The sequence below is a fragment of the Rhododendron vialii genome, chromosome 11a, assembly GCF_030253575.1.
Source record: "Rhododendron vialii isolate Sample 1 chromosome 11a, ASM3025357v1".
Lineage (NCBI taxonomy): Eukaryota > Viridiplantae > Streptophyta > Magnoliopsida > Ericales > Ericaceae > Rhododendron > Rhododendron vialii.
Window position 1 is genome coordinate 12,066,407 of NC_080567.1, and position 14,125 is coordinate 12,080,531.

General features: G+C 39.7%; 1 protein-coding gene across 4 annotated transcripts; it reads left to right on the forward strand.

Annotated features, from left to right (window-relative positions):
* The first annotated feature begins 6,078 nt into the window (after nt 1–6,078).
* LOC131308554 (uncharacterized) lies at nt 6,079–13,072 on the forward strand. 4 transcript variants are annotated; one of them, XR_009194471.1, is made up of 9 exons: nt 6,083–6,862; nt 6,974–7,151; nt 8,246–8,484; nt 8,616–8,837; nt 8,966–8,994; nt 10,039–10,102; nt 10,193–10,300; nt 10,409–10,774; nt 12,512–13,070. XR_009194471.1 is itself a non-coding variant. In XM_058335494.1 (8 exons), exons 3-8 carry the CDS (start codon nt 8,482–8,484, stop codon nt 10,676–10,678), a joined length of 726 nt encoding a protein of 241 aa, XP_058191477.1. In that variant the 5' UTR covers nt 6,079–6,862; nt 6,974–7,151; nt 8,246–8,481; the 3' UTR covers nt 10,679–10,957. The 4 variants fall into 4 exon arrangements, 2 of the variants coding, with proteins under 2 accessions (XP_058191477.1, XP_058191478.1); XM_058335494.1 differs by lacking the exon at nt 12,512–13,070 and having other exon boundaries at nt 6,079–6,862; nt 8,616–8,867; nt 10,409–10,957; XM_058335495.1 differs by lacking the exons at nt 8,616–8,837; nt 8,966–8,994; nt 10,039–10,102; nt 10,193–10,300; nt 10,409–10,774 and having other exon boundaries at nt 6,120–6,862; nt 12,512–13,072.
* Nucleotides 13,073–14,125: the final 1,053 nt, after the last annotated feature.

The following is a 14,125-nucleotide window of genomic DNA, read 5'->3' on the forward strand; positions in this document are numbered from 1 at the left end:
ATACTTTCCTCGGCGGCGCAATGGTTCAGAATCTTGCTTTGCTTTGCCTTTGCTTTAAAGTAAGAAAAGGTTCAATAAGGACCCTGCAGCAATTTTACTCTAAACAAAAGACTAAAGCAATAACACAGCCACCGTCGTCAGTTTCGCCCCTAGACTCTAAGACTACAGACGAGTCTGTCTCATGATGTTCGGATGCTGCCAAAATCCTCGGATTTCTTTTCGAGAGTGTATCCTTGTTTGAATCGACTAATACTAAGAGATGTCAAAAACAGTCTAAGCCTTCGACTATTCCGTTCTCAAAGTTTCAACTTTGAACTCGGAATAACTTGGGGTAGGTGACGTGATACCTTAACCGGGGCAGCGTAGGTGTCACGCCCCGCCCCGCCCCGCCCCGCAAACGGCACCCAAAGTGGGCCCGAGTCGGCGCGACCACGTGGCATTCCACACAGAAGACCAAATCACACCTCACAACCTGTCAAAAATAAACACCCAGCGGAAGACTTCTCACAATAAAACAGAAATGAGTCAACGTACCGATCAACCAATCACAAGCCTGCATAGCTAAAACCATAACCACTACTACAAGACTTATTAAGTTCTATACTTCAACATATTCACCAATGACTTGATTACAACTTATAAAAATCAATTCCTTCAATAACTACCTACAGCACGCTTGACCACCAACACCTCCCAAAGCTAATACTCGAGTACACCTCAACACGTCGACCGGTAGTGGAACCACTCTAAGAAACCTGCTACCTAGCAGACCAAAAAGGAAAGCCAGAGTGCGTGAGCGTAGAAGTGCTCGATAAGATATCACAATACCCAGAGGAATATCGACATAGATATAAAACTCCAGCATAACTGAAACACTCGAATGTATACAACAGTTATATCCATCACATGCTCTAAACATAGCAGTATCATCCCATAAACAACCACATAATAATAATTGAATCAACAACAGCATGATTATAAATCACATAAGCATGCAGTGGCACATCTGCCACAATCCCATGTACCCAAGGCATTGTGTCCCGCAAACCATGCTCCCAACCTCCGTTAATTAGACGGAATGGCATACGACATGGCGTGACTCACTCCACAATCCTTTCGCGAGTACAATCAACATCCAACAAACATGCATACCATTAGCTAAAACAACAAATAGCATGATATACAATCTCCATCACATATATCCATATCAATAGCTAAACCTCGGTTAGCATGATATCCTTGATATACAATCCCGTTCACTGCATTATCTATTTAACGATAATCATATCAAAAGCTAAAATACCATTAGCAAGGTATACACTCACCACCATAGCAATATCTTATTGAGAAGAACTATGTCAGACACACTCACCTTCGATTCGACTGGAGTATGCCAAACTTACGGTTTCGACACCTCCCATTAGACCAGCCTGTTACCTAGTCACAGGCTAACTCATATTAGCATACTTCTCCATTGGAATGATCAAACAAAATGTATGATAACTCTCCATAACATTTTACCATGCTAACACATGCCCAAAGATTAACAAGGTCACCAAACGTCCCTTAATCCATTTTACAACCATCTGATATCAAGTTATAGAGCTAACAAGGTATTAAACGGTATCCAATGAATTTAAACATGACATCTCAAAGACCTCTAAATGTACCAAAACATACATCAAGTTAGAGTAGCACTTAATCTCCAAAATCTATATAGGAACTTATAACCATTCCACCATATTTTGACCATAACTTCTTTTAGGATTAGAATTAGGTCATGAAATCACCACCATTAAAAAGTACATTTTTAGTAAATCAATTTCGATATATAATTTGCCCAAAAAGGAGTCCGGATGAAAAAGATATGATCGTCCGAAGTTTCACAATAGTTGCTGAAAATTACCCGAGAGGTACAGGTACCACAAAAACTCAGTACAGGTACCCACCCAAAATCGACCCAAATGTTTCAATTCTGATCTGCCGGAACAGGTACCACCAAAAAGTGGTACAGGTACCGATTGGGTTTTCAGCGAAAATTCAGTTTGTTCATCCTCCGATTCCCAACCTTTTCTCCACTCAAATCTCATCTAAAACCCACTAAAACTTTACAAAATCATGCTCAAACTCGTACATAACAAAGAGCTACTCAAGAACATCAAAACCCACGGATCAAATCAAGTTCTAAACACCAAATTCAAGGGATTTAAGACTAGGTTCTTAATTTCTCCAAGAACTCCAACCCACATCCAAATTAACCCAAAACCATGTATTCTAGGCACGAATTCAACCTCCAAACATATGAACTAAACATTATAAACATGAAATCAAATACAAGAAAGCATGAATTACCATGTTAGGACTTCAATTCCAGGACAAAATGATCATCCCCAAGCAAATCCCCTTTCCTTCCTCTTCTTCCCCTCTTCCTGCCGTCTCTCTCTCTCTGTCTCTGTCTCTCTGTCTCTCTCTACGTTGATGTCAGGAAAGAAAGGAGTGAGGGGATATTTACAAAATATCTCCTCCAGGGTAATTATATGGTGTAGCCACCACACCCTTAACTTATGCAACCGACCAATAGCATTTTTACTAAATACTCACAAAATATGAATTAACTCCATAAACACATAATTCAATTAAAATATGAGTTTAAAATATTAAATATCCGGGATGGGTATTATAGTAGGCGACACAGTGCCATAGCCTGAGCGGTGTACGTGCTGCGCACGATAACCAGGGTGGTATAAGCATCACGGCATTCTCTCCGTCGTTCCTCGTTTTCTGTTTGAAACCTCGATCGGGCATTTAGACAAGGATTTGGAAAGTCTTGATTTCCCAAAGTCTTGCTGATCTAAGGACTTTGAAAATTGATAACACGCACCATCAAGATGCATGACTCTTCATCGGGCTATGGCAATGTCCTGATAAACATAAGACAGGCTCGAAGGAGAGACAACCTAGAAGCCGCCCTAAACATGCTCCTACGCGAAACGGTATGCCTGTACAATGCATGCGATAGGGAAACCAGTAACACCTAAATAGTAAATGGGGTTAGATGCAAGTAGATCTTACCCTGCGGGTACCTGTCCTAGTTTGGAGAGTTCTAATGCTTTGTATATGCAAAGGCTGGTTTTGGCTTGTAATGGGTTCCTCGGACTAAAGCCAAGATATACCTCCCGCTGCCCGCGTAATCGCAGAGCAACAGTCAAACAGTAGAATGACTTATCATCGTCAAAGGTTGTTGGTCATTCGGGGTCCCCGGGCTCCGGTAAACCGTGCCGGATTGCCAAAACGATCCAACGAGGCTTATCCCACATCGATGCAAATGAAAAATGCTAAATATTGATTAATGGAACAGAATCGCAAATTCGCAAATGCCTTTTCAAATATGGCTCTCTTTATTGATCAATACTTAGAAGAAACTACACGAGAGAACAATCGGAAAAGCCCCAGTCAGGATGGCCGGACACGAGGTCCTGTTAAATCACCAATCCTTTCTTTAGTAGCGCGAAGCTCACTATTTTGACAAACTTTTTGTGGGATTGTTCTCAAGCATATTAAAATCTAAGTATAGACCAATATTGATTCGATCCCTAGCAGAGTCGCCACTGTGGGCATGCGTGCCCTTCTCTTTTCTGGGAAAGGATTTCGTTCCCTTCCTAAAGAGGAAAATGCCGGTTCGTGGGAGCGCTTTTAAGCTAGACGACAAGCGCTCACGAAAATACAGAGTCGCCACTCGGGTTTTGAAGGTCCGACACCCAAGGAACCGTATTTCGAAGCACTTGCCGCGCTATTTGATTTGAAAAAGTTAAAGAACTAGTCCGTCATAACCATATCTGGGTTCGGGAGCCAGGTTACGAGAGGGGAAGGGTTTTATGGCACCCCTCTCGCCCAATCCGGAGATCGGTCTCTACTAAGGCATTTGCGAAAGATGTTTGTTTGCGATTCTGTTTTATTAATCAATTTTTAGCCAATTAGGGGTGGGGGAACAGTTAATCGGCGATTAAAACTGTAACATTTTGCAGAACGTGATAGATAATAGCATGGATGGATGAAATGACAAGAAATAAATGAGATAAAACCTAATACTGATATCGGATGCCCAAAACAGTGCCTTGGCTTGAGTTTATCATGAACAACGGCCAGCTTGCATGCATGGAGGTTCGCACATGCAAATCTGACCGTCGCGCGACACTCCCAATCCAACGCGCAAGTATTGCCATCCTACCAACAGATTAGATTTTATCTCCTTCTGGGCTCTGGAATGGACCAGTGCACACCCAGGACAAACCAAGTAGTTTATGTGTGCTGAAAGTAGATGATTATTACAAACAAGACTTAACAGAAATAAGATGCAATTTCTAAACAGTGGGGATGTTAAAGCGAAGGCCTGGATCTTAACTGTTGATGCAAGGGCAACCACTAGAAACATGATGACCATCGCGCGATGGAGTCAGTTCATCTCGCGAGTGTCCTGACTGGACTTCCAGGAATTGCTTTGCATGCCTGGGCTCTGAAACATATTCAGAAGCAGCCCAAGGGCATTCCAAAGCAAGTAAAGGAATAAAGAAAACAAGCTAACCTATAGATTTTAACATGCATAACAGTGAAACATCCTAAATATTCTTCATAGGAAAACATAAAATTGTAAATGAACATGGACAAGGATCCCATCCCCACGAGAACCATATCGTGCTGACCAGAGACGTCGCGCGATGCAGTGGGTACCTCGCGCGTGGGAGTGCTTGTCACGGTAACTTGTGATTTTGCTGGCTTTAGGACCAGAACTAGTATTGATTACCAGCCTTGGCCCTGCCAGCCCCCCTCAGGGGTCCAAACAGTAAACAGAAAGGTATTGTACCTTTGCTTGAGTGTCCTGAAAATGGCTTGAATGTGGTGGTGTGGCTTGGACAGTGATTGTGCAGAAATGGGTGAAGTATGAAGTGCTTGGGCTTGTATTTCCTTCTTCTTCTTTTAAAATTTTTGTAACCCTTTGGAACATGGATGATGGGGGGTACTTATAGAAAGAAATGTTGGTTGGTGGCTAAGTAAGGCAATGCAACTAGCCAACAAGGCTGGTTGTAATTACTTGGTGGAGAAGTGGGGTGTTAAAGGTGATGGAAGAGTGGGGGAGAGGTGGTGCAAGGGCAACCCTGCAGAACGCTGTTCAGCCGACGAAACGGGGTTACACAAGCCTGTAACCCCCTGATCATCACGCAATCCTGCTGAAAAAAGGTGAAAATGACAGGTGTTGACCATCGCGCGAGGGACCGGCTCCATCACGCGAGTGTTTGACCAGCACCGCGAAGGTCAACAGTCAAAACTTTGACTTTGACCACCACCTGACAAGTAAATCATCGCGCGAGAGACCCAGTGGGTCGCGCGATGGTCAAAATCGAGGTTAGGGTTTGGTTTTAAGGGCTTTTAGGGTTAAAGATGGGTTACCCACAGTCCAAGCTCAAGCCATTTCATTCTCTCAAGACTGTTTTCGACCTGAATCATCATCGGGGAAACAAGAAACCGAAAAACGAAGTAAAACGATCAGGAAATCAGATTGGGGTGTCTACAATAACTAACTTTTTCATGGTTATATATACTACTTTAGGTAAATCGGTTGAGGGCTAACAAGTCAACAGAGGCGACCAATGAACTATGGTCATTAGCAAATGGTCCCAATTTGCTAGGGAAAGAGCACTACGGTTGCATAACTAATGGGTTTAGGTTCCGTACGAGAGAAGTAGATGACCGTCGTAGGAGTCAAAATAGTGGTGTGCTTGCTCATGGAGACCACGAGGGGAAGATGTACAACTATTATGGTCACTTGATCAAAGTTTGGGAATTCGAGTACATGTGTGAGAATACAGTCCTTTTGTTTCAATGTGAGTGGTACAATACCAGCAACACAGGTCAAAATGGCATTATACGAACTGATAAATACTGCACAAGCATTAATGTTAAGAGCCGGTGGTGTCAATCTGACCCATTCATCTTGCCTAGCCAAGCGCAAGTTTTCTACTTAAATGATAACCTTAGCAAGTTGTGCAGTTGGTCAAGCAAAGGGGTGTGTTTGATGTACCAGAGGTGGGAGATGGTGAACCACTGGATCCTCCAGAATGTACCGACGCCTTCCAACAAGAAAGTATGACCTCAGGAGTGCCAATTAACATTGAAGGTAATATTCTGTTCCTTAGGGAAGACGATGAAGTTGAGGTTATTGCTGGAGTTGGGCCATTACATGAAACAATAGAAAACCTAACAGATGACGAAGTTAATGAAGAGCATGAAATAATAGGAGAGGATATAAATGACGAAGCTGGTGAAGACCATGAAATATCCGATGCTGATATGGATTATGACATGTAGTTCTTTTTTTGGGTAGATATATGTACTTCCTCTAAGCATTGTATGTGGATCCTTATATGTATTTTACATGTGCTTAGTTTTTGACGTTATGGGTTTGCATTAGATATTTTGTTTTACACTGCTCTTAATCTACATTAGTTTAAAACAGTATTGTTTATTTATAGTTCATCATCACGCAAAAAAGTCTAGAGGAGAAAAAGTGCCTACCCACAAAAAACAAGAAAAAGTAATGCTCCAGCCTAATTTTCTAGCAACTCATTACAAAACACATTATGAAAGGGTAAGAGATGAGAAAATAAAGAGGAACAATGAGGTATTGGAATCTCTTGGGGTTAAGAAAATTGCAACATCTATGATGGGATCGGCTCGGTTCCAGTGTGCAAATGATAATGGGAAGCGTGGTAGGGCTGATCAGATGGACGACCCTAACTATATACTATCAAACGATGAGGATGGTCATGGCTATAACAGTGAGTCTGATGACTCTTTCGAGCAAGAGGTAATAATGTATCTATTTTTTATCCTTTCTCGTACTTTTTCTATTGTCTTATTGAATGAATGAAGTGCAATATGTATTAATGCTGGTGCATTTTGTATTCTATTATTATAGGACATAGAGATACCACCAGGTGGTCTACCAGCAAAATCGCATACAGAGCCACAATGTGGTGCAACTCTGATCTTTGAGAGGGTCACTCGATCAACACCACATCCTAGCATGGAAAGCCAGGCCTCATTGTCTCCCATTGCTCAGCTACAAAATGAGATGCTACCTGAGAACAATGGCGGTGAGTAATGTAATATATGGTTTATTTTTACAATTACATTATCTTGTTTTATGTAGTCTAAATAAAATTATGACTGGTACACTTTTTGTGGAAAAATGAACAATTGATTGATAACCTTACGAAAAAGAAAAAGTAATGTGATAGCTGGCTGTGTACCAAGGGTTTCATTATTTGATTGTTTCTATTGATGGCTGTGATAGTTGTATCATACTTACCCTCATATCACTTAATCATACCTGATGTGTTTTTGGTTTTTATTGGCGGGCATTTGTAATGTGATGTTCCCAGAGGTTTGTGCTCAGGACACTTGTGCATCTGCTATTACTTTAACTTCTTGTCAATTCCATTGTTAGCATATATGTGCTTGTGTGCTATTGGAAAGTGCATGTGCTTTTGTCCCAAGTATATGATACTTCAATGTGCTGGATTTTTCTACTAATACTGTGTATATTAGCTGTTCTGGCAGCTATTATTGTTATCGGTCTCATTGAGCATATTCAGATCAGCTGGTCTTTACTTGGCTGCTTTCAATGACTCTAGCTGTACATAGCTGTTTTCTTTTAATAGCTTTTATATTCTGCTGCCAGAAGAAGTGTGGTTGCATTGTGCCTGCCTGTCATGTCTGCCACTGCTCTTTGCTTACTGCTCTTTGCTGTACATAGGTATTTGCTTTTATATTCTGATGCTTACTGCTATTGCTGCTGATGTTTGCTGCTGAAATAGCAATAGTTAGTTGTCTGTTGTTGCTGATGTTCCATCCATTTGCAAATGGACTGTCCGAACTGCTACCAGCTATCAGCTACTACCATTTACTGCCATCTCTTTTGTAAATGCTTAAGAGGACTAGGATACAAAAAGTGTCCCTTACTGCCAGTTTGTCATAGTGAAGTCACTGAGTTTTGGTTACTATTTTCTATTATGGCTGCTGTTTTTCAAGCCAAGGCAAAATGCAGTTTCCTGTTGCAGCTGCTGCTGCTGCTATGCTGTGTGAAGCCTACTGCTGCTACTGTTCTGTCAGACCAGCAGCAGTGCTGCAAAAAAAAAAAAAACTAATTTTGTTGACTTACCAACTTATTAGTATGTCTTTGTGATAGAAATCAATAGACCAACCCGTGGACCTACGCGAGGCATGCAGGCTCAACGACTCATTGACAAACAAGGAAAGCTTCTAGTTCCCATTCCACAACTATTCCGTGCGTCGGAAGGAAAGCATGTTGCTCAATTAGCCTCAAGGATTGGTGTCGAGGTTCGCACACATGTGATAGACCTTGGCGTCCCTAGGTGGAAGGCAGTAGATGAGAAAGTTAAAACGCCTATACTTTAGCGCATAATGGTAAACTTTGAGTATTACCAACAGTTAATCTTTCATTTGCAGCTGCTCCTAGAGCAGTTCTTAGTTTACAAATAAGGTATTAACTCTGTAAATTAGGATCAAGTCATTACTAAAATTATCAAATATTGCAGGATAAGTTTGACTTGCAAGGAGATCCAATCGATGTTGAAAAGGCAGTGGCAACACAATGTGGACGGAGGTTGAGCAATCACAACTTCGTTTTGCACAAAAAGTACAAGAAACTTAAAGAAACAAGGGGGGAAGAGTATGCTAGAAATAACCCACCAGCAAGTGTAAATCTAGAGCAGTGGACGAGCTTAGTCACTAAGAAGTGGACTGTTCCAAAATGGCTGGTAATCTCGTTCACCAAAGAAATAGTCATGGTTCTTCTTATCGCATGTTGCTTTTGGATTTTATTGAAAAAACCACATCCTAAACTTGAAACCCTTATAGTTTTCTCTGTTGGTTTATGGTCTTGTAGGAGCGATCAGAAAAAAACACCTCAAATAGGTTTGATTTTCTTCCCTTTTCTAATGCTGCTTTTGCTGCTGCCTTTTTGCCATCTTTTCTGCCCTTGTGCCGATTGTTGTTGATTCTGGGAGCTCTTTGTAGTGCCTCTTAAGTTTAGGATTGTTTAGGCTTGTTTTGAATATTGTTTTTTGTGGCATCTTCTATTTATACCAACCCTTATAAGAAATTGAAAGAAGTCCCATGGAGATGGACTCCATTTTCCAAGCACTTCACCAACTTTCATCCCTTAGTTGAAAAGATCATTGCATATAGATTACCACAAGGCCAGGAAATAGATTGATCCATCCAAAACCACTCATACTAGTGAACATCAGACGGAAAGCAAGCACCAATTCAATTGAGAGCATCCAGCCATGGCACTTACTAAGTAACATCACCAACAACATAAGGCTGTTTATGGAACTATAATGGTTGTTTTCATGGCTAGTGATGCCTTAGTTTGCTACTATTTTATGGCTCTCATCTTTGGGTTGATTTTGTCATGGATTAGGCCTCCATCATGGCTTTCATCCATGTATGCTCACAACTGTAGGATTATTAGCTCTCATCCATATATTATGAACTACTGCTGCTTCTTTTGAAGAAAAATGTGCCATTTGGTCTCATGGACTGTTATTGCTATCAAATTCCTAGATTAATCAGTCTTTAGACATTCAATATGGCTTTGCTACTCTGCTGATCTACTTGGGGGAATTCCAGTCATGTTTCCTCTCTAATTCAGCTCCAAACTGAGGATAGGTCTTACTGATTCAAGTCCAAACAAAGTACTTATTAAAAAAACATAATGCTAGGGATTTGAACTGCATTCATAATGCTAGGAAACACTTCATTCATTCATATAGAACAACATTACAGATAGCTACTAGGCATTTGGACTGGATGTGCCATTTTCAGTACATAGGTGCTTCTCATGGCAATGCTAGGAATTTGCCATTCTAGATTCTATATCTTCTTCTCTTCGTAACTCCTTTTCTATTTTATTGATATATGTTTCTTTTGCCTATATAAAAAAACAAAAAACAGGTCTTGGTCTAAGACAAAACATAGATGTGGATCAAAGTCACTCTCAGTTAGGGTTGCCGCTGCGGTGAGTTTTCCAATATTATATTAGCCTTCACTTTTTTTACAAATATGAACATGTTTTCTTAACTAATTTGATGAGAAAATAATATATCAGATACATGATAATGGAGGTGTTGTGCCCACGGTAACAGAGATGTACAAATCCACCCACTTTAATAAGGACACGCAAAAGTGGATCTCTTCAGAATCCAAAGTTCTTTATGTACGTGTATCAAGTACTTTTGTGGTGTATTAGTGTTTGCTAAATTATTAGAACTTGTCTCTACTAAATTGTCAGAACTTAAATTTGGCATTTACTTTAAAATGACAGGATAAGATGGTAAAAATAGAGACTGAACATAATGCGCAAGAAGGTGCAATCCCGATTACGCAAGATGAGCTCTCTGTTAAAGGACTCAAGGCAAGGTCAGGCTATGTGAAGGGACTTGGCATTAGGTCTTCCTCCTCTATTAGGATTGTGAATGGGGAGTATGTAACACACCTCGAGGGAAGGTGCAAGAGCAAGCTGAGAAAATTCAAGAGCAAACTGAAAAAATTTAGGAGCAAGCGGAATGAATTGAAGCAGCAAACAATAAGATAGACGAGTTTGCCTTGGCAAAAGAGGAACAGGAGAAGACTTTGGCTAGTGTTATGGCATTTCTTAAACAACAAGGATTCACCGGTTAACAACTTGTTGGTTAGTACATCATGCTTTCCCTATTTATATTCTTAATGAGAAAACTTGGAGTGTGCTATATATTTTTGTTGGTTTGATTTTTTGCCCCTTTTTAGCATAGGTTTTCTATTTAGAGAGATTATGAAAGTTTTTATATGCTCTGGTTTGAAGTTAACTATTATCTTGTACCAAGGTTGAATTGGATACCTCTTTCTTATGGTATTCCAAGCTGACTTGACAGTGAAAGAACCACTAGGATGGGGCAGCCAAAGAATAGAATCCTCCACATCAGAATTAGGTTGAAGATTAGGAGGAGTATGAATGCACCCATTTAATCCAGAGAGTATCAGCTTTCTTACAGAGGGCCCATAAGTGTCTTAGCATGCCAGCCCTATTCTATTCTTTAATCCTTTTGAATACCAAACCACCTTCCTCTTTAGGACAACAGAGCTGATCCACTTCACTTTTTCCCTTGAATGCTTGAGCTCAAATCCAGACCAAAGAAATGCCATGAGAGTGCTTTCAATGTCTTTAGCCAAAGAACTTGGATAGTTGGATTTCATGCTCTGTAACTGGAGCAATCAACTGATCTCTGAAGTGAACTGGAACCTTAGATTAAATGGCTAGATTAAAAGTAGGCATTGCATCCACTTTCCCATCAAAAGCAGTCCCTAATAACCCAGCATAGTAACCCAAAATCTCCTGGTTCACGGCCTTAGGATCATCAATCAAACAACCACTAGAATCAGTAAGACTTAGAATTCTATTTCTAGCTCTATGGGAACACATTTTCTGGTGAAAGTACTTAAAGTTTTGGTCTCCTAAAGCCAACTATTTCACTCTAGACTTCTGTTTTGTATTTTTGCTCTTAATTTTTTGGATTGCTTGGCTGATCTTTACTGATGGTTTTTGGCTATTTTTTGCATTCCAACTAACTTGGCACCCACACAACACACACCAGTAATGAAATCCACACCTTTAGAGGACACAACACGCACAACTCACACCAACACACACCTTTAGTGGATTTGAGAAGTGTTCCCAGTAAGAGCCGCAAAAGTTTAGTCATAAGACCCCTAGTTGGTATTTTGGTTTCAGTGTAGGTTTATTAGGTTTTGATTTCTGCATATGCATTTCTGTTTCAAGTATGTTCTGCTTGTGCATTTTTTTGTTTTACTTGCTACAGCATTAGACTTGTTATGAACCAGTTTTGTGGTCTGTTTTGGTTTATGGTTCTATGTTCAAGTTACAGCAGTTATGTGATCAATTTTTTGTTGTTTGCTGGTGATATGTTGAGTTGCAGCAGTTATGGAAATTTGTTAGGTATTGACACTTTAGCCGGTATGGACATTTGCATAGTCACAAACTTTAGTTCAGGCATAACATCTCTAACTTGGCTTCTGTTTCAATTGCACAAAAGGAAAGCACTTATGGACCAGATGAAAGCACTTATGTTTCAGTTGCACTTCGTCTTCAACTTTGGTTATATTTTTTGGCATTAGATTTTTCTGCTTGAAGTATAATCTGTCCAAGTTGTTTGCTGCATACTCTGTCCATTGTCCATCCAAATAGTAATGTTCCAGTTCTATTGTCAGATTGTTTGCTGCATACGTGTCAACGTTTATGAAGCACAAAATGAAGGCATTACACTTCAGTTCATTGATTTTGGCATAAAACTTAAGTTTACATGATGTTTCGTATTTCTATTAACAATATCGTAACAATATTTTATGAATCTTGTTTTATGTTAATTTGCAGATTGAGTATGTAGAAGGTTGGTAGCAGAAGATGATATACGCTTTTCTATGAAGACTTCTTTTTGGATGAAGTTTAGAGTCTTCTTTATTCGATGATGCTATGAGAACTCTTCTTTTTTGATGATTCATAGGATAAGAACTATGATGAACATATATGGCCTAGTTTGGTTATTTTTGGCATTCGTACATGGATGCATTACATCCTAAGTGTGGATGATTATTTTCGTGTGCATGAATGTTGGGTATGACGATGTGTTGGATATTATGGTAAAATAGAATGGGCTTACTATTCAGTGCAATTCAGATGTATTATAGTTCTTGTTTGAGATCTATTGGATTCTAAAATGCATAAGATATGGTATTTAGAAGAGTGCGAGACGATTTTTTGTCACCTATATTTCTAATATATGAAAAATAGGTGACAAATATTTTTGTCACTAAAGAGGATTTTCGAAGAAGCATTTCAAAGACGAATTTTTTTGTCATTAATTGGCTTTAATTTTACAATTATAGGAGACAAAATTATTTGTCACATTTACTATTTTATAATATTTAAATTAAATTCTTTGGAGAGGAAAATTTTTGTCACCTATGCAGTTTTCCTGGTCAAGTGGTGGGCCTTCATTGCCCCCACATATGGGGCTACCCATGTATGCTCCTGATTTTCTTCTTGCTTCTTATAATTTCTGTTTTCTGCTTTCCTGCACTTTCTAACTCTTGTTTGTTCTTTAATCCGCAGCGGATAATGCTAACAAGCGTCCCAAACGAGAGCCTAGTTACGTCCGAACAGCGGAGATCAACAGGATCCTAAAGTACATGGGTGAGCCTGGTACTTCGATAGCTAGTCGGGATCGCGATGCAAACGCCTTACTGGGCTACGACCCCGCTTACAAAGGTTTTATAGATAGGAGACTCAGCAACCCTAGTACCAGTACTGCTTCAACTTCATCTACTCCCCAATCTAGAAACCTTAGATCTAGCACTACAAGAAAAATTCAATTGGGTGACGAATGAAAATCGTCACAAATTGCATGTTTTTCGTCACAAATAATATAGGTGACGAAAAAAAATTTGTCGACTAAAGATTGTCGAGGATTCCTACCTGGTGACGAAATTTATATTTCGTCACCTATAGTGCCTTTTGATGACGATATATTTCGTCACCAAAAAGTGAATAATTGGTGACGAAATTTTTTTCCTCACTTATTGTGCTTTTTGACGACGAAAAAATTCTTCACCGATGGGTCACATTGGTGACGAAATTTTTCGTTGCGAAAGATGTTTTCATATGGGAAAAGAAATCCATCTTTCTTGCTCCTGCTAGGTTTCGAACCTGAGTCCCTTGAGTTTTTCGCGCAAGCTCCAACCAACTGCACTACACACACTTTTCAGTAAATATTTGAAATATCTAATATATAACACATATGTTTAACATGAAAATATATTTCGAATGTAATTTTGGACCTTTAAACATTAGAATTAACAATTTTGATAAACATGAAAGTTGTAGGCAATTGAGTTATTGTTCAAACCCAATTTGAATTATCTCAATCGGAGATTTAAGTAAAGAGTTATGTCCGAAATACATTTAGTGACAAAGCGTAATTCATAAATT